This window comes from Zeus faber (assembly GCF_960531495.2).
Source record: "Zeus faber genome assembly, chromosome: 19".
Taxonomy (NCBI): Eukaryota; Metazoa; Chordata; class Actinopteri; order Zeiformes; family Zeidae; genus Zeus; species Zeus faber.
The window spans coordinates 8,754,500-8,776,091 of NC_137206.1; the positions used below are offsets into that span (position 1 = coordinate 8,754,500).

A 21,592-nucleotide genomic window follows, 5' to 3' on the forward strand; every position below is an offset into this window, starting at 1 on the left:
GACGCAACGGGGACTAGGCCCCCTGGAGCTGACGCCGGCGGGTCTTCCTCAGACGTCAATTTGAACATGTATTCGCCCTCCTCCCGATCCGAGCCCGGCGCAGCCCTCAACCCCGCAAAAGACGGATTAAAGAAAGAATCCACGGCTTTCAGAGACGTCTCTTCTGACGCGGTCGAGAGAGAGTCCCCCGGTCGGCTCCAAACATCCCCGCATATAATCACAGATGGCTGATTCGGGAACCTCGGATTACGGGACCGTGGAAACCTGTAATACATACCTAACATAACTAAACTGGACCCTGTTGTGGTGTGGGGACGGTGTGGTGAGCAGCCACACCTGACCTGGATCTAGGTGATTGGGATCAGAGTGGCTGCATACCTGCTGCACGTTGGTTGGTCTAACTAGCAACAGGTTAAAACCCCCATCCCCACACACACTCAGGAGAGAGGAGCCCTGTCCTGACATGTTCTATCTGCTCCTGGGCTAATTCCAGCTAGCCCCCTCTCTACAATAAACTAGTGTTTACAACCCCGGCCTTCTGTGTCTCTGTGTCGGAGGGACCTGAACACACTGCTTGGGCGGTGTGTGGTGGCGAAACTGTGTATGGCTGCCTGCAGCTATATTATTATTATTATTATTATTATTTATCATTATTACTATTATTATTATCATTATTAGTATTAGTATTATTATTTTTATATTCTGAAAAGAGAAAAGCTTTTAGGTCTCGGTGCAGTACGTGCTCAACTTTATAATGAGTCAGCAGATTTCTGTTTGCCCCAAAGACGCTTCCTATACAACTGAATTTTTTAGGGGCCTGACTAATTCAACAAAGCTGTTTTCAGACAGTGTAGCTGTAGAACAATGGGGGAGGGGGGGCTCTCCAATAATCTTAAAACGATCTTAATAAATAAACAAATACATTTCCAGATCCGATTCTCTCAGGTTTTATATTGTTTCTGCACGTGGTTGTTGGTATTTTAAGCCCTTGTTGGACAGGCCTGCTTTTAGATGCTCGGCGGCAACTTCACGCCACAGCTGTGGTAGTAAAAACTCCCAAGTCTATTTGCAGGAGGGCTCGAAATTCTGTGACTCGCGTTTGTTTTCCAACGCACCGTCCTGGCAAACGTTCAGAGTTCTATAAATCAGCTTTTATCGATTGTAAAGTTATTTGCCATCGGCATTAAAGTGGATTAAAATGCTCAAAACAACACCGGCGCGGTCCTCGACGGGGAGCGCTCTGTGACGTGCGGCGCCGCCTAGCGGCGCAACGCCGCCCGTGCGGCGGTACGGCGCGACGTCTCCGAAACGACTTTAACCGAGTTCACTCGAAGCGGCCGTCGCCGGAACAGGTCGAGCGTTGGCGGAAGGTCCGGCGCCCCCCCCCTCCCCTCCCCCATCTCTCTTTCTCTCTCTCTCCCCCCCCTCTCTCCCTCTCCCCCCCCGCTCTCCCTTTCCCCCCCCCTCTCTCTTTCTCTCTCCCCCCTCTCTCTCCCCCCCCCCCTCTCTCTTTCTCTCTCCCTCTCTCTCCTCCCCCCCTCTCTCTTTCTCTCTCCCCCCGCTCTCTCTTCCCCCCCCCCTCTCTCTTTCTCTCTCCCTCTCTCTCCCCTCCCCCCCTCTCTTTCTCTCTCTCTCTCCCCCCTCTTTCTCTCTCCCCTCCCCCTCTCTCTCTTTCTCTCTCCCCTCCCCCCTCTCTCTCTTTCTCTCTCCCTCTCGCCCCCCCCTCTCTTTTTCTCTCCCCCCCTCTCTCTCCCCCCCCCCCGCCCCCCACCTCTCTTTTGTCCCGGAGTTTCGTTCCAGCGGCGGCGCCTTCCCCTTTAAGGTGATGCCGGGGATGGGGTGGGGGGGGCGAAACAAACCCCCATTAAAACCATGTATTGTGTATAATGTATTATGTTATTATGTATTATGTCATTATGTATTATGTATTATGTCATTATTCCGTGCGATGTCGGCGGACATAAACTTGCGCCGAGCGACGTCGTCGGGAATTCGCGACGGTAAATAAAAAGTCGAGCATCGGCGACCTTTTCGTCGTCTCCTGCTCCGGGGTGGTTCGGTCCGCCGCCGCCGGGGGGGGGGGTGGAGCCGCGGCGCCGTGTCCTTGGCGGAGCTGTGTGTTTGACAGGCGACTGGGGAGGGGGGGGACACCAGCATGCCACCCGAGGGGGCAGCAGACGAGGCGGACTGGAAAACAGACGCATAGCGGGGAGGGCGGTCGGATTGCGCTGGATTTCGGACCGCCGCCGCCCCCCGGCTCGCCCCTCTTCCCCGGGATGTCTGGAGGGGGCGACGGGCCGTGAGGGCGAGCTGCGCATCTTCGCCTTCCACGCCGCGAAGAGGTAAATGACGTCTTTTTTTGGGGGGTTTTTGATTTTTTTTTTTTGCCTGTTCTATTCGCTCCCACGCACTTTAGTTTCTGCCGTGCGGAAATCTCTTATATAAGCCCCAGGAATTCCTCCTGGTAGACTCCCCGGCCCTCCGCTCAGCGCGGCAGCACCCTGGCTGCAGGGGGCTCCATATGCACATTCCAGCCCCCCGGCCTGGGAAATAAGCCTCAAGAGCCAATAACGGTTCGAGATTGAAGATTGTTGTTGTTGTTGTTGTTGTTGTTGTTGTTTGTTTTTCACGCAATCGTACAAGTAAGGTGCAGTGGAGTGATAAGGGGGGGGGGGGCGGGCAAACTCCCAAGGGCTGTGCGAAACAAAGTGGGAAGAGGAAAAAGCAGAAATCGAAAAATAAGTAATAATGAATCAGAAATAAATATGTAAACAACGACAAGCAAAATATAAGCAAAATATATGAATGTGATTGGGAGTGTGTGTGTACAGTGTTCAACCGGGGAATACTATGCAGATACAATTTGCAGTTTGTGCAATATGCACAATGATGCACTTAAAATATTGTACATAAATATCAATATCAGTGTCGATCATTTTTACAGCGCAAGACAGTGCAGAACAAACAAACAATTCTTACTTGTTTAGCAAACAACCAGTAATTTAGCAGCTCTACAAATGTTGTTGGTTTTTCCTTCAATTCTACAAGTACCTGTGAGCAGCGTTGTCCATCCCTAAGCAGACTCCTAGGTCCTAGACATGTTATATTAATATCCATTCATTATTTATTATAGACGTGTAGGCTGAATTCTATGAAATATCTGAAATGGTTTGGCCTACCAACCGACAGTGCAGAATCTGATGGGAGTTTTTAGATATTTGTTTTGGATTTAAAAATCGCCTGGATCTTTAGATATGAACACATACACGTGAACACATTTTGTATTGTGGTAATGGCGTGGATGCTGGTATGTCTCCAGGCCCTTCAAGTAAGCACTGAGACACCTCCAGTCAGATGTTTGAATCTGAATTAATTCAATACGATCGAGATATGTGAAATAAATTTGAATCTATATTTTAATATTCACAAGTTTCATTCACGTTTTAAAATCCATGTTGGCTTTAAGTGCACATTTCCAAGATCTACACCCAGAGTGTATTGATTTGATGTTTATTCATGTGTAATGGACAGGTACCCTATGTAGCGGAAATATCAACAATGTATTTTAAGGAGTATGTATTTTAATTTTTTTTCGAGCCAACAAATCAATTATATTAAACACGGTTCTTAACAGGTCCTTGAGGTGCTTGATTTTCTTCATTAGAAATTTAGGGTCTGGAATACCTTGAAAATAGCCTAATTTTGTGCTGAAGTGCTTGAAAAGTTCTTGGGTAAAAATCACCATCATTTAAAGCTTGTGACACTTGCTTTTACAACATAAATTATGCCAGGAAAATGTAATTGAATCCATCTGGCTGGAAATAGACACCTATAATAGTCGATGACAATGAGATTAATAATAAATATATAGATATAATAGAAATACTAATATAGATAATGTACAATGAGATTTCAATTATGTGATATTTTAATTAATGAAGAGCACATTGAAAATGGATTATACTCGGATTATACTTTTTTGTGAAGTATAAATAAGTAAATAGTGCTTGGAAGGTACTTGGAGGTCCTTGAATTTCATTTTGTAAAGTAACACTGTGTACACTCTTCCGCAGACGCAACCCATCCGGGGACTGACCACCGCAGCCGCCCCGCTGCTCCTCTTCCTCCTCGTCTACTGACCCGCCGCCCCTTGAGTATGACCTCGCCGGACTCACCCACCCTGGTGTCCCCGTCCCCGTGCCCGCCTCCGCCGCCGTCGTCCCTCCCCACCTCCCCCGCCCCCTCCTCCCCCGCCCCCTCCTCCACCTCCTCGCTGCCCCTGCCGCTCTCGCTGCCGCCCACCGGCGAGGTGATGGTGCTGGCCCTGGGCCGGAAGAAGCAGAGGGCGCTCATCGGCCTCTCCATCCTGCCCAACCTCCTGTTGGCCTTCCTGCTCTCCTCCGACCCGCTCATCACGCTGGTGCCGCCGCACAGGTGCCACCTGCCGGGCCCGCTGGTGCTGAACCAGTCGGTGCCCTGGGAGAAGGGCGAGAGGCCCGGGGACGCCGGGAAGCCGTCCCAGTGCAGGCAGTACGTCAACGGGAGCCAGTCACCGGTGGTGGACTGCAGGGCCGGCTGGGACTACAACGTCACAGAAGGCCTCCGGAATAACATTGTTACCGAGGTACCGTTTAACACGCCAGCGGCTCGGGGATCATTTTGACTCGAATCACGGTTTCGGTCTCCTTACCGTGATCAGGCTTTGATTACGTACGCATTCAGCCCTCAGCCTTTAAGATGGCGGTGCAAACTTTCCTGTTGCTTTCTCGACCTTTAATTATCCCAGAAGACGCTTTGGTTGAGCGTGCGTGTTCTGGGCGCCGTTGCTCCAGTTCGTATTGATTCAGCGATAGAAAACCGCTTTCACAGTGTTTTTAAAAGGAGGAAAGCATTCACCGACTCATCCGACCCCAGTCCTATTTTCATAGCCATTTTGAGTTGGAACCTTTCAGTATGGGCGGGGGGTAGAAAAAAAATGTTTAGTGGAAGTACACGGTACCTGTTCTGTATAGATCCCGACTATACCATAGGCATTAATGTACACACACACACATATTTAACGAGCGTTAAAGAGAGCAAAGAGTTCGAGAGAAAATGTTGGATTGGTCTCCGTATCTGCCGATAAGCATACAGTAAGTCTCCTGCCGTCGCAGCCACACACATCTTGGAATGCCGTACCATCATCACGTCCAGCAGGTTAGATCAAGGTTTCATTTACGCTTTACACCGAACAGCCAGACAGCCAGAGATATATATTATATATTTATTCGCACTGCCGACGGAGCCGCGCTGCGCCGTCTTTTGTTTGCCGCCGTCATCCCGGGTGCCATTGCTGCTCTTTAGCTGTAGCTTTCGGTGAGAGTTGTTCCCAACACGCTCATAGCGATGAAAGAGAAATGTGTTTTCCTACGAGCTCGGAGAATATTTCTGTGGCCGAGGATTGGCTGCTGGTTGTAACACACATAGAATACAGCAGTGTGTGGAGTGTGATGTCGTGGCGAGCCACAGCAAAGAAATCTCATGTACAGTCATCACTGAAGTAATTGCGGCGACGTTACATCTGTCTCTGCTGTTGGGTGGATTTTGGTGGATTCCTGCTATGAGTCACGCAGCGACGTGCGGCGTCTCTGGGGCGCCCGTCGATGCGGGGACCGCTCCCAGTCCTCCAGCTCACTGGTAACCCTCCCCACTCCACACAAACCATCCCAGGGAGACAGTCAGAGACCCCGGCTGCAAATGCACTGTGTTTTCGGTGTGACGTTTGTGGTTATGGTTTTCCTCCCTCCGTTTCTCCGGAACGATCCACTCCACCGCCGGCACTCTGCTGAGCTGGCGCTCGGTGCCGCAGAGGAAACAGGAAGCGTCCTGACCAGCACGGCCTCTACACCCGATCGATAATGGTGTCACCTAGAACTGAGACGGCTTCCACTTAACAATCTCTAAGCCACAGGGCCGTAGAGCATGAGGTGTCTCCCATGTACCGGTGCTGGTGTAGGGCCGATTTCCTTCTCACGACTTCACACACACGTCTGGCAATTGCTCACCGCAAATAATAAAATCATCGTTCCTTTTCTTGTATTAAATTTCTTTACGTGCCGTGCCCAAACTTTGATTTGGAGGAACAGGGCGTGGCTCTCCGCGATCGGGGCGCACGGATAGCCGTGTGCATGATCTAGACGATTCGCACGCATAACAATATATTTATGATTCCCCTTATTTATAATTCCTCATTGAAATGTAATGCATTTTTGTTTTATTTTCTGTTTTATCCTGTTGTTAAATTCACCAGTGACAGCCCTGTACCTGACCTGATCTCAGGCCTTAAAAAAATTGGATCAGAAAAACGTCCTTCGCCAACAGCTGCGTCATCCTTTATTCAAAGCGTTTTTTTTGCAGTCGAAGAAGGAGTTTTTAAGGGGTGAATCGGTCCCAGAGGTTTCGACGGCATGCGTCATTCATGAAAACCGGTCCGGGGAGTTTTCTGAACCTGTTTGCATGCATCGTCCTCTGGCCCCTGTTGTTCGAAGCATGTCACCCGTGCCTGCGATGGTGCACTCCTCTGTGGCACGCCCATCATACGGCTGATCATATGTGACAGGCTTTTATGGGAGGTTGCCCGCACTCCGGTTACGTGAGGGATCGTCTCCCATTAGACACCTGACGCTACCCAAGGTCTCTCTTGCTCTCTCTCTCTCTCTCTCTAAAATAATTTGGATGAGGAGGAGTGGTGGCATTTTACACAACTGAATGCTTCAATTCACATGATAGGGTTAGTAGGAAAAAAAGGTATCGAATGAAGTACTCTATTGGTATCGGTATCACTTTAAGAGTACTGATATTGGTACTGGTATCGTATAAAAAAAAGCAACTCAGCCCGATGTAGTGAGGTGGACGCCTGCATATGTTTTGGCCCCTGTGTACTCTGCTGTCAAGGCACCCACACCCACACCCACACACACACACACACACACACACATACCACACACACACACACACACACACACACACACACACACCCACACCCACACACACACACACACACACACACACACACACTACTATGTCACCCAACAAGCCAAGCATTTTTTTGGAGATAAAAAGCCAAAGCCTTTCCGCAAGCACTTCTACAGGTGCAGAGGTTGATCCCTCCAACCCCAGAGAAAGAACGCAGGAAGGGGTTTGGGCTGGCGAGGTGAACCCAAAATTTGTCTTTGAGGCTGGGAAGTGAAGAAGAAAAGATAAATTCCCTCATTTTGCCCATCCCCCACGCCGCCTTGACTTTGCTGTCGTCCGACTGTAATTCGTATTTTGTCTTTAGCTTCATGACTCTACCTGTTCCTCCTCATTCTTCACTAATGCGTACCTCCATTAAGATCAGATTTCCATCCCTCCCTCCATCACTGTATGTGGAGACCGGTTTGGCTGCCCGTGCTCAGATATTTTCGTGTCATTGAAACCCAACAGAACTAACATGCGCTGACATAGCTCTTGCCTCCCTCCCTCCCCAGTGGGACCTGGTGTGTAGCCAGTACTGGCTGGTTCCCGTGGAGGAGGTCTGCTTCATCCTGGGGGTCCTGACTGGATGTCTGGCGCTGGGTTACGCAGCCGACCGGTAAAGCACACACGCACACACCCACACGCACACACACACACACACACACACACACACACACACACACACACACACACAGACACACAATTCACAATTCAACCATAGATAAGGTCTTTGTCCTTGTCCATACCTATTATTATAGTTGGCCCTGACAAACCAAACCTTGCCACTCCACCAGAAAGAATGGAGCGGCACTGGGCCGCTTGATGAATCAAATGACCGCGAACGCAGACAGAAGTTCAGCTCTTCCTATTCCGGATGCGGGTGGGGTTTTCACCAGAGCAGATCGCCCCACCCTACATGAAGCACCACAGATGTGCTGCTGTTAATTGATGTAATTAATCCAAAAATCTGTGCCGGGTTTTTCGGGGTCACGGACGCCCCGGTGTTCTGTGGTCGGGGGGGAAGAGGGGAAGGGCGGCGGTTTAATGCACTCACCACCTTCCTGAGCTGCTGATTAATTGCCCGCACCCTGCTCTGCCGCTATGTAGCCGCCACGATCACTTTAAGAATAATAATATAATAGTTATGATAATAATTATCTTAGCTATAAAGGAAGGAATCTCTGTCTGTCTGTCTGTCTGTCTGTCTGTCTGTCTGTCTGACGGTCTGTCTGTCTGTCCTTGGATTATCTCGACAACTGTTCATTCGATCTACGTCACACTTGGCCGGTGTGCTGCAGGGGACCCAAGCACATGCAGTGTTGAATTTGGTGCAACATGTGTAATAATGATGAACTTTGAACAAACAAGCGAACAGCGAGCCGCTCAGATTGCAGGGCGGGGCTTTGCCAACAGCGAGCCGTGTGCAGCAGTGGAGTGGGCCTTCAGGGCCCTGGACTGAGTCACCTACATGCAGTCCATTCTGGACAGGCATGTTTTGAACGGGCACTGCACTAGTAATAATAATATAATAATGATAATAATTATAATAATAAATATGTCTGCAGGCAGCAATACACAGGGTCCTGTTTAGTCATGTTAGGTACGTATTACAGGTTTTCGAGGTTTGCACCAGGCTCGGGTTGGGAGGAGGGCAAATTTGAATTCAAATTGGTGTTTGAGGAAGACCCAGCGCGTCAGCTCCGAGAGGCCTCGTCCACGCTGTGTGCTGCCAGCCGGAGAAGGCCCGGGGAGAGAGCGGAGGAAGCACCGGCCTCCTGCTGTACAATGAGCTCTTCGTGTCACATGGTTGTTTCTCTGCTCCGTACGATTGGCTGTTCGTGTCACGTGGTTGTTTCTCTGCTCTGTTGTCGTTTTTTCCGATGCGTTCCGAGTACATGAACCGCATCATGGACTCCACCGCTTGTACAGTATGTTACGACTTCCTCGAATCCGGCAAAGCCAGGAGGGACACAACGAACAGAATGCCTTTATTTACAAAAAGAGCAAAATAGATAAAAACTCGATCAATCAGCCTCGCCGACATCAAGTCGATAAGACGATAAACAGACACCTACACAGGCGCAGTTTGTAACCACACCATGCAGCTCACGCGATGCGAATGGACGTTCGTAGCCACAACCTTCAAATAACAAATTGGATGATGATGTCACAAAGCCTCTTACTCAAACTCATTTTGCTCCACCACCCGACTGAGAGTTATAGAAACTCAGCGTGTCGTCGATGCACGATGAGGGTTTGGTTACTTCCGGTCAAATTTCGCGGTTTTTCACGAATTCCTGCACCGAATGTGGATCGATATGGATGAAACTTGAACCATGAGATGTCTGTGATGTCCTGGTTCTAACAAGACCCAACCATGTCTGTCGGTTCAGCAGTTGTGGTGTTTCAGACACTTTTAGCCTGAAAAATACCAAGGACTGGCCCAATACCAATACTGCGGGCTGGACACCTAAAAATAATGATAATAATAATTAATAAATATAGCTGCAGGGAGCAATACACTGGGTCAAGTTTAGTCGTGTTGGGTATGTATTACAGTTTTCCAGGTTCTCTGAAACACAGTACGCAGTAATTTTTTAAAAGTTGTAACTCTTTTTCTTTTGTAAAAGTTGTAATTCTTTTTCAAAGTTTACATAAAACACTCCATCAGTATGTGGTCTACACAGCGCAATTCTCCGAATGCGAATGACCACCCAGAGACATAAACTGTACTTGTATAACATTGGTTTATAATGTTTCAAGCGGAAGTTCCATGCAGAGACATTGAATGTCCCTCAGAGACGTTTCATAAACTTCTGACAGACCTGAATTGAATGTATTTAAAATCTACTAATCAAAACTACTTCCAGAATATATATCATATATTATTAAAAAACAGAGGAAACTTGCCATGGACTTGATGAAATGTATACAGACAGTGCTAGATCTGTTACCGGGTAAACAACTTTCCCTTCATTTATTGTTGCTATATTCCATGAGCCAGGCTTTAAGTTGAACTAATGATCAGTCTCTCTCTCTCTCTCTCTCTCTCTCTCTCTCTCTCTCTCTCTCTCTCTCTCTCTCTCTCTCTCACTCTCTCCCTCCCTCCCCACAGGCTGGGGAGGTCCAAGGCGCTGCTGACCTCTCTGACCCTCTCGGTGGTGTTCGGGGTGCTGCTGTGCGTCTCCCCTTACCCCTCCATCTTCATCGTCATGCGCTTCTGCTTGGCGGCCGCCAGCGCCGGAGTCTACCTCACCCTGTACATCACGCGTGAGTCACATTCCCCGGGTGTGAAGTGAGGAAGAAGTCCCTTCTCCTTATAGCCATCGGTATAACGAATATCATTAACCGGCACAGTCACTTTGACGGAACGCCTCGGCCGCCGTAGCAGAACCAAATAGGATCCGACTGGCGTCGTTCACTGCCTTTCGGGCTTCAACAGCGGAAGAGACGCGATAGAATCGGCACTAGACTGTGCCACTTATCACCAGAGCACCAAGCAGCCGCCGAGGTCAGCCGCTAAACTTCAGCTCAAAGAGAAAGTCGACGGATCTAACGGCTCCAGATAAGATTTTGCAGCGTTTGGCCGGTGGCTCGAGCTTCATCCGACTATTTCAATTAGGGAAAGGATGGTTTGCAGAGAGTGCATGTTGGCTGTCATACATGGACGGATGGATGGAACCTGATCAACCTAAACCTGAACAAAAAAAAAAAATCTGTAAAACAATAATAAGTACATACAAAATCAACATAAAAGGAGGAAAATAATAAACAATAACTAATGAAATAGTTAGCACAAGAAAATAGAAAATAGAAAATTAATACCGCGTGAACAGTCGTGGTGTGGACTCCACAGCCTTCCCCCGAGGGGACGTCACTAACGTGGTGGCTCAGACATCTGATCGCACTCTTGTCCGGGCGCCCGCACATCCAGCGAAGTATCCGAGCCGAGCGGGGAGATTCATAACGGGACGTCACAGCAGGAGAGAGAACCACATTATGGGCTGGGAAAGTAAACGCATACCCACCCGTGAGAGCAACCGTTACTGGCGAGAGACGACGGTGTCCGTCCAGTCATATCGACACCATTATCCATATCCACGTCACCAGGGATTGTGAGGTGGCGCCGCCCGTTAGTGGCTGCCTGCACAGGGGCTCCTCGTTGATTATGCACATTACACACACAAGTATGAAAGAATGTATATGAATGTGACGAATAAACCTCTTGAATCTTGATTCACGCCGAAATTGCCATTGTGTTGGACCCCAGGCCTGGAGCTGTGCGACCCGTCTCTGAGAATGGTGGCGACCATGCTGGCCGGCCTGACGACCGTCGCCGGGGAGCTGCTGCTGCTGGCCGTGGCCGTGGGCTGCCAGTCCTGGAGGGGGCTGCTGGGCGCCGGCTCAGCCCCGCTGACACTCTTCCTCTGCTACGGGTACGGCCGCGCACATATCTTGTTGCGGTTGCGTGTTTTGAGTGGAACCCAGATGGTCCTTTTTTTATTAAAGGACCCGAATATGAACCGACCGGCTGGAGGCTGTGCTCCAGCGTATCGATCGTTCCCAGCCCCGTCGAGGCTTTGGGCTCGAGTCGGGTTGCATCCCCGGGGACCTTGACGGATACAATATCATCTTTCATCGCAGTTTCAGGAGTAAACCCTGCCCAGACTGTTCTGAAATTTTGTTATTGAAAAGACGTTGAACTGAAATGGACCGTTTGGCTCGTTGCGTCCCCGCAGCATCCCGGGCGTGTTTCCCGAGTCTCCTCGATGGCTGCTCTTGACGGAGAGGTCGGGGGACATGAACTCCTTTGGCGAGAGGAGAAGCTCCAGCAGGGATGTGAGGGACGATGAGAGCTTCACGGGTGCGTGTGCAAGAATATGTTTATTTTTTATTTTTATGTTGAAGGCGAACAGCGGGATTCTCACCCTCGCCATAGTAAGGTCGCCAATGCTCCTTCCTATGCCCTTGTTTAATAAAATGGCTGTTCAGAATATGCGACTCATCTTTCAGGAATAAACTCTTTTCCATAAGAGTCATTTGCATTACAACACACCAAAACTTTCCAACAGTTCTTCCTCACTTGCCCCCTGTACCTCACGTCAAGATGACATTCATTTTACTCATGAAAGAAGCACTTCGCTGCTTCTGTGATGCTCCAGGTCATAACACCGATTACACGATAAATTTCACTCCGGCATCCCCAAATGGAACTACCCGAAGCCGCTTAAAATATGCAAAGGGTAGACCTGGTCCCGTAAGGCCTTTCGTCCCCGATCCAATTAAGAGGCAAATGTGGATTTCCCTTTTTCTCCCCCTCCGTCCCCCCAGAGCTGGAATCAGAGCCAACGCCCTCCTCGCGTCCGCACCTGTCCATCCCCGAGCTCTTCCACAGCAGGAACATCTGGAAGAACCTGTGTGTGCTGGGCTTCACCTCGTGAGTCATTTTCGTCCACATTGGTATCTGCCCGCCCATCCGTCCATCCGTCCATCCATCCGTCCATCTCATCCATCTCTCTCCTCCGTCCCCCCAGGTTCATCTCTCACGGCATCAGCCACTGCTATTACGACGTCACGGCGGTCAACCCGCCGCCGGCGCCGCTCCCGCCGCGGAACTTCAGCCAGCTGCGCAGCGATAGCGGAGGCTCCACCCCCAGCTTCTACTGGACGTACCTGCTGTCCGTCTGCGCGGGGGGCGCCGCCTGGCTGCTGCTGTGGGCGACCGTGGACCGCTGCGGTCGCCGCGGGATCCTGCTCCTCGCCATGACGATGACGGGGCTGGCTTCTCTGATCCTCCTGGGGCTCATGAACTGTAAGTCCACGGGTGTTGAGGCACATATCAGTCACGCAATATAAAAAAAATATAAATATATGGTTCTAGAATAATATTTACCTGTTGCAACACGTTTCAGTTTCCCTCCGGTGGCTGTTTTGGCGTATGACGTCTTCCTTTATAATGGACATATGAAATCTGTGATCTGATGCCCGTTCTGATGCCCGTTCACATTCAGTGTTTGGTTTTCAATTTGAAAACGTGTTTTTATTTTTCATATCTGGTCGGTTCTGCGGCTTAACGGCTGCGTCTCCTCTGCAGATCTCACCGAGACGGCCATCACGGTGTTCTCCGTGCTGGGGCTGTTCTCCTCGCAGGCCACCGCCTCCCTCTGCATCCTCTTCACGGCCGAGATCATGCCGACCATCGTCAGGTATGATGACACGAACGCAACCTGTAACCGGTGGAGAGTGGTGCAGTGAAAGGTCAAAGGTCATATTTTCCCACAGAAACGTCCTAATGCAGACAATGAATCAATTTTTTTCTGACGTTGTCATTTGCTTCACATTTGTCAGTGTTTCTGAGACTTCTGGATCACTAAATCTACATATGGGAGACGTGAATGAAGAAATGAAATGAAGAAATCGAAAGAAACCTTTCAAAATAATGTATATATTTTTTGTATATTAAGAAAGAAGGCTTTTGGCAATTTCTTATGATTGAATTGTGATAGAAAAATAAAATAAATGTCCTTAGATTTCAATTCCAAGCTTTAAAAAAAAAATATATATATATATATAAATACATTAAAAATATGAAAAATTATAATAATAAGTAAAACAATAAATTAAATCAAATATAAATAAGTAAATTCCAAGCTTAAATAATATCAAAGAAAATTAGAAAAATGAGAAAATGTCATGTGCATTTACGTTAGCCTACAAATTCCTGATGATTGACTCTTCAAAATTTTATGCCTCCGGGCCCAGGAGTTCAAAACGTTGACTCTCAATTACAGCCGATCAGATTTAAGATCAGAGTATCCAGCCAGATCTTATCCCGGTATTGGAAAAAAAAATAAAAATGTAGGACAGGATCACTTTGATCAAGATTCAGACTTTTCAAAATGACCAGACCCTGCTTATCGGTGCTTTAAGTCTACATAGCTCCACCTAGTGGACGGAAAGAACAACCTCAAGAAGATGGGCATCTTAGACATTGAGAGCTATTCTTTCAAGTTTAAGTTCAAGTTCAAGAAATTATTTGTCACATACATACACATACAGTCGTACATATATGCAGTGAAATGTCATCAGAAGTAAATTTAAAAAAATGTACTGGTTATTTTGGTCAACCTGATCCTTAAGATAAAAACAAAATTGAAAAACAGAATCTAATACAGCGACAACAAAAAAACAAGTTCAAGGCTCCTGTTCATTTAAAGGCAGAGGATCCATCCCAAGGCGTGCTGTGAGGTTTGAGGCTCAGGGATGCTATTTTCAACTACTTTTGACAGTTGAAGGTTGATTGCAGATGGACAAGTGCCAATTTAGTTGTAGACAATTGCTCAACCATGACCATGTTTGATTAATTAATGCTAAATACTATTATGTTTGTTTATTTTTATTTATTATAAATTTTGTGAAGACAAGACTTATCATTTGGTTTAATGCACTATTCAGCGAGGTAGCGAAGGTCTAAAGCATTCTTTATCATAACGTTCTTTATCACTGTAAATGTGACAGAAAAAATAAAATACAAATATCGCAACCATTGAGGCTATTTTTCAGTTTACAATCTTGACCATGTAATTTATATTGAGATGTCTTTTATAATTCATTATATAGTACATTTTGTTCCTGTAATCTACTCTAAATCAACCTTTCTACTGGGATCAGGATAATCCTGATTTTTTGCATCAATCCCAATCCTATTTATTCAATTTTGAGCTACGCGTCTTGAAGATATGATCCGGATTATTTTCAATGACCTGATCCAAAGTGATGCCAGTCCAGATTTTTGATTTTGAACAACCCATTTGCAGGATTTAATCCAGTGCTGTGGCCAAAATCGGATCGGATCACATTTGAAATCCCGGGCCCTGGTGTTTATTTTCACAATACTGGATGCTACTGCTGTGTGTTTGTTTAGCTACAATCAATCAATCAATCAATCAATCAATCAATCAACCAATCAATCAACCAATCAACCAATCCTCCTAGTGGAGATTCCAGTGTCTGGTTGTGCCTGTTAATTTCTTATTGTTTTTTAAATTTTGTTTTTATTTGGAAAAGCGTTAAATTCACATTATTTCTGATTCGGTGACATTGCGCGGACAATGATCTGATTTATACACAAGTATACAATCAAATACAGCAGTAGAAAACAGTCAACGTCAATCATTTCGTATCCATACTTTTCCATTAAAAAACTTTTTTTTTTGCAAGCAAAACAAACCGTTGACAACAAAACGTGTGGGGGGCTTCCATGTGAAGTATCCAATGAAAAAACACCTTTCAATTTTCAGACATTATTTTAACAGTTCAACAAATATCCATCCTTATGGGTTTTATGTACTCAGTCCACTTAGACCAAATCTGAGTCCTTTCTGGATTGTGAGAGAGACAGTTTCTCCATGACGTGCACAGTATATCATGAATTATATCGGTTCAGTCACTGATAGAAGGGGGTCTGGTTTCAACCATTTCCTCATTATGGCCTTTTTGCTTGCTGCTCGGAGCATCAATACCAATTTCTCGTCACTTCAGTCCCACGTTTTGAATGAAGTATACCTGCCTCAATATACAGTATCACACTTGAAAGGAATAACAATGCCAAGATATCTTCTAGATTCTTGCCAATACGGGAGAAGAAGAACTGGGCATTCCCAGAAAATTTGACTCTGATTGGCAACATTCAGCCCACGCAGTCTCCAACATCCTGCACCCCCATGTGTTGTTTTTGTCGGGGTATGGGGGAAAAAAAAATCGCATTATATATTTCCAGAAAAATTGATCTCCGAAATCTTACCCTGGCCTCCTCCAAAACAACCAGATGACCCTCATCCTGCCATTTCTCTTTGATATGCACTGTACAATCAGATTTTGCCTGGAGAAACCCACTATATAATCTGTTGATAACTTTATTACATGTTTATCATGTTTATCAATCTCATAGGTCTGTGCTTGTACATTTCAGCTGAACACGTGTCTCATATGATATACTGTATATGTACAGCAGCTCACCCGGTCCCCCGCGTGTCTCTCCAGGGGAAGTGGCGTGGGCGTGGTGCTGGCGCTGGGCTGCGTCGGGCGCCTGAGCTCGCCGCTGATCGACCTGAGGAACCACTACGGCTACTTCCTGCACCACGTGGTCTACTCCTCGCTGGCACTGCTGGCCGTGCTGTCCATCCTGCTGCTGCCCGAGAGCAAGAGGAAGCCGCTGCCGCAGACGCTGGCTGACGGCGAGCAGTACCGCCGCCCCCCGCTGGGCAGGAGGAGGAGGGACAACGTGCCCCTGCTGGCCACGCCCAACCCAGAGACCTAACAGGGGGCGGCCTTCGCTTTCCGGGTCAAAGAAGCGCGGACGACACAGGAAAGATTCAGACGGAGAGAGAGAAACGGGGGAGAAGAGGAGGGCAAGTTCTGTCTACGCATAGATAGGTACTGCAGGACACGGGCGATCCAGGTGGAACGACCGCTCTTCTGGCCATTCGGAAAAACCCGCCGGACGCCGTCCGACATCCCATTGCCGTTTCCCCCTTTTTCCTGCCGTTTTCACGTGCTGTACGTTTCACGTCCTCCACCCTTCACAGGCGGGGGCGCGGGGGTGCTCCGCTCCCTACTCCGCCGCCAGACCCAGACCCTTGCGTCGACTCCTTCAGAGAGGCCGGTGCCCGCGTTTTTCGTGGAGGACGAGGCGAGAAACCAGAATGTTTAGAGCGTGACAGAAAATAATATATATCTAAATAAATTAAAAAAAAATTGTATTTATACACTTTTCCCACGATGTTCGGCTTACGTGACACCCTCTGAGTTCCAGTTCCATGTGTGCATCGAGGCCTTGTAAATAGACCTAGATTCTTTCACTTTTTTGGCGGGTGGGGGATCGGACTGAATACAAGTCTTTTTATTATTTGTATTTTTTGTAAGCTCATCCCAAGGCTGGAAAATGTATGCAACGTTTATGTTTGGCACCGAGCCGGCATGATTAAGCAATAGGAGTGAAGGGGATCTTTTCTATATTTTTTATTTGCGGGTCAGTCAACACTAATCTTGCACAGTCAATTAAGTGCATAGTGAAAATTATATCAGAAAAACAAAAAAAAAGTCCCAAAACTCAGTCAGATGTTAAATGGTATGATTTTAATAATCAGTAAAATTGTGATTTCAATACTATAAACAACATGGAATTGCATCATGAGTTATGAAGGTAACTACGAGGCAAATACCCTCCTGGGTTTGTGGGGGGTTGCCGGCCAGTGAAAACCAATAGTGAAGTTGTCAGGGACCTAACAGGGACGACATCCAACCACCCAGAGACAGCTAAGTGTGTTGCGAGTTTTGTTCCCCAACTAAGATAAGCTGTTAATTAATCAACGATTTCTATGAATTCAGTTACTAATTCAGTCGCTGTCGGCTGGCTCCAGCCTGGATCCAGCAATATTTATGTCCTATTTATACCATTATTAAACGGAACAGTGCGAAAATGTCAGAGGTTTCTTAGCGCCCTGCTCTCAAACGCATAGGATTTAGCCTGACGGTATTACGATGACAACTGTTGGAAATAAAAGTAAAACTAACCTAATCCTAACTTAAAATGCCGGGCGCAGATGTTCTCCACAGGAAGGACTTGACTTTTCTAAGCAAATAACATGTCAGCTTCTCATTCCCACGACATGTCTATATCTACTTCAACTCCGCATGTTTGGAGGCAGCGAAGGGCTGGCATTAGCGCATTGCCGTGGAAGCCTCTAGTTACACAACACCTCTCAGCTGCAGGCGGGTAGAACGGTGTGAGCACGCTGTGGCGGTGGAATAGGCAACTTGCGTAACCAGAATTGCATATACGGTATGAAAAAAAAGGGAAAGATGGGCAAAAACGCTCCCCACAAGTGTATCTTTGGTTACAAATTACAGATACGGGGGGCGTTAAGCTGATCAAAATTAGTCACAAATTACCTGATCTCATCGCAATGCATCATTTATGTAATTTGTTTCCCCAGCAGTACCCTTAACTTTGGCATCTCCCTGTTTTCATTTCACCTAATAGCTAGGCAAAAAAGCCCAAAATCAGTGTAACTGTGTGTAACGACCTTTGGTGACAACCATGACCCATTCAAGGTGAAGCTAAATGTATTATATCCAAGCCATCGATGACCTGTGACCTATAAACAGATTCATTTCCGCCTGGGGTCTATAATCTTACCGTTCCTAGTGATTTATAACAAAGTGGAATTCCCACAGGATTATTTACGTGTTAGGTTGTTCTGCTCTCCCAATTCAGGTAGCCTAGTTAAACCAGGAATTAGGTTTGCGACGGATAAAAGCCTTGCACTTGTTCTCTTGGTCTAAGCAAAGTAATACTCTCTCTCTCTCTCTCTCTCTCTCTCTCTCTCTCTCAACTTAGGCTCGTGATTTTCAGGCAAAATATTTACGCACGTACATTTTCAATCAACCCTGGGCACGGTAAGCTGGAATGAGGTCTCAAACGGTGAGGGAGGGAAACTTAATTCCACCTGCCTGCATGGTCGTATATGTAACAACAAGCAAATACACCAAGAAAATATGAAAAACACATAGGTAAATATATATATTTTTTAAGTTAAGATAACAAATGTAAGCCTAAATGAAACATCTGTGTCCCCACTGAATTGCAGGTGGCTCCACGTTCCAGCTAGCTACTTCTTCTGTCAGCCTGTGGTAGCTGTATTTTATTTATTCTTTTCCTGTACGACGCACTCGACGAGTCTTAATACTTGTACACTGATAAATGTTATCGCTGCGGTTATCTCTAACTCCGGTCGAAAGATGTCTGACAACACTGGTGATTTTTTGAAAGATGACAGTAATGCAAATAAGTTGATATTTCTAGCTTGATTTAATGTCAAATAAAACTGGTTACATGAGCAGGATACAGCTTTTTATTTGGAAGAACGGATGACTGAGAATGGGAATTCTTGTATTGTTGGACTATTCATGTGTTCTTGGTGTATCATGAGTGGTCTGTTTGAGACAGGACTTATCTTCCATTTTCAGTCAGATATGGCAGATATTTTGATTTTAACATTACGAGACACAGAAACATTCCAAAATATCATTGTCAATTTCAAGGTCCTAGATGGTGGTAAAAACAATGAAAGATGATTTTTGAAGCCCAAGTAATATGATATAATATTAATAATAAATATGGCTGCAGGCGTCCAGTATCGACACCAATTGCAAATTTTTGAGTCCCCATGGAACGTAGCACTGCTGTCGCGCTTCTTTACAGCAGCATTACTATTAAAACCAGTTACAATTTCTGTTGAAAGCAGCATCCGCTGACGTAATGACGCAAGTTTTCCGAGTCCTGGTGACACATAGAATTACTAATACAAGCTGGTACACCTGTTGCATGTACTTTATCCTAACAATTAGAAGGCGGCTGTCTACTACCTGTGGTCCAGAGTCCTGCCTCACAGTGTCTCTGTGGAAGGAAATCACTCCGTGTGGAAGTTCCCAACAACGCGGTTCCATTCAAATTGATTAAACACCGCAAGTCCCTCAGAGACCTTTCATCAACTTTTTAAACATTTGGGACTAAAATAAAACGGACAGGATTCAGACCTGTTGCTCTGGAGCTGCAAGTAAACTCCATGTGTGATGTCACAAACACGGAATATGATTTGACTGTTTTTGACTCCTTCAGTTTGTGTGTTACCGCTGGCTCGAATATATCAAAATAAAGAGCGACACAGCAGATGCACAGGAATGCGTTTATTTATAAAAAGCGCAAAAGAGATAAAATATCAAACGAAAAGCCCCACCGTTGTCAAGAAGGAAGGGCGACACACACGAACACACACACACATATACACACATGCAGTCTGCAACCACTGCAGAGCAATGGATTCCACACCACGCAGCTCACATGGTGCGATTGTGTGTTCGTAGCCACAACCTGCACATATACAGCAAATTGGATGATGATGTCACAAAGCGTCTTACTCCACAAACTCATCTCGCTCCACCACCCGACCGGAAGTTTTCGAACGTTGGTCTTCTTCCGGTCAAATTTTTCACTAATTCCTGCTCCGCATGCGAATCGATTTGGGTGAAACCATGAGAGGTCTGCGACGTCCCGGTTCTAACGAGACCTCAACTGTGTCTGTAGCCGCAGCGGTTGACGTGTTCCAGACACCCAAAAAGTGCCAAGGAGAAAGAATTATAATAAAAAGCCAAACATTATGTGGGTTTAATGAATTTTATTATGTTATTGACATATCCTGACCAGAAATATACTCTTGGGTAACTTTTTTATTCTTATTTATTTACATAACTTATATGGGAGAATTGATATAATTACTCACACACAAACAGAACCTTTGCAGAATGCACAGTATGAAGGGGATGGACTCTGCGTTTGTAATCTAAGCTTGAATGAGTCTTAACTACGCCGCTACTCACTGCTGTTGCTGCTCACTTGTGTGAGAACAGCACAATAGCCACCAAGGACGGTTAGTGTCAACGCCAGGGGCGGTCCTGAAATAGCTGAATGAAAATTCTAACTGAACCATTCAAACGCTCTTTAATCAGCTAGAAGACGACAATGGTACAAGATCATGAATATATTAAATACCATTTATATTGCTTCGTCCACAACTCTCAACTGCAGCGGCTCCACAGGCTGAACTGAGACTCCAATCTGGAAGGAAAAGAGCCGAGAGCCCCGACTCCCAAACGGAGGCAATAACACCCCGACCGTGAGCCGCTGACACTGGACACAAAGTGTTCCCACTCTTTTATTAGAACCTGACTTGATCCTGGTTGTACTCCTACATGGAAATACCAAATGGGTTTATTTTAATAGAAAACACTGGATCACTATCTTTCTTCAACCTCATAAATATATAAATCCGTAAAATTAAGGACTTAGATGTTACACTGAGCACTTAAGGGGCAACAAAAAAATTCATCATCTCGGAGAAGCCATGTCCCAGCAGGACCCTGTGGTATGACGGCTTTAGACGCCGCCGTTCAGTGCTGCCGCCACAGGTTGCCGTCCGCGTTTGGACCCCCAAGTCACGCCCGCCGTTTTGTTAATCAGATGACGGGAGGAAACATCCTCAGTCTGTAAGTGAGATAAGTTTCTGTCGGGGGGCTCGTGGGCCGAATGCCGAGAGAGCTTTTTGAAAGGCGGCGCCCCAAAGGTGCGTCTAAAAGCGCCTGGAGACCAAGGTTGAGTGTGAAGGTCAAGCCTGGTGGCGGGACAGTCCGGTGCTGCCGTCACAAACTCAAGTCCCGATTCTTCCATTCACGCCCGCAAATATATAAGTCGTTCGATGGGGGCTTCAGTATTCGATGCCGTTTTTTTTTTTTGAAAGGCGGCGACACACTTGCGTGTTTAAAAGTGCCCGGAGACCACGGCTGAGCGTGAAGGGCGACCTGGTTGCGTGATGTTGCAGGCGCTGCCGTCACAGGTTCATGTCATGATTTTTCCAGCCGAGTCCCGTTCGTTGAATGAAAATGATTGGAGGAGAGGACCACGCTTCATAAGACTCAGTGGCTCCAAGCTTTAGTCGTTGGATGACAACTTCAAAGTTGCAGGACTTCAGGGTTCGGC

The 21,592-nt window shown here is 46.8% G+C and overlaps 1 protein-coding gene across 1 annotated transcript; it reads left to right on the plus strand.

Moving 5' to 3' along the window:
• Positions 1–2,155: 2,155 nt before the first annotated feature.
• slc22a17 (solute carrier family 22 member 17) lies at positions 2,156–18,902 on the plus strand. The gene is made up of 10 exons (XM_080020540.1): positions 2,156–2,342; positions 4,074–4,624; positions 7,509–7,612; positions 10,112–10,266; positions 11,267–11,432; positions 11,736–11,860; positions 12,328–12,433; positions 12,531–12,808; positions 13,091–13,202; positions 16,039–18,902. Exons 2-10 carry the CDS (start codon positions 4,157–4,159, stop codon positions 16,313–16,315), a joined length of 1,791 nt encoding a protein of 596 aa, XP_079876666.1. The 5' UTR covers positions 2,156–2,342; positions 4,074–4,156; the 3' UTR covers positions 16,316–18,902.
• The last annotated feature ends 2,690 nt before the right edge of the window (positions 18,903–21,592 follow it).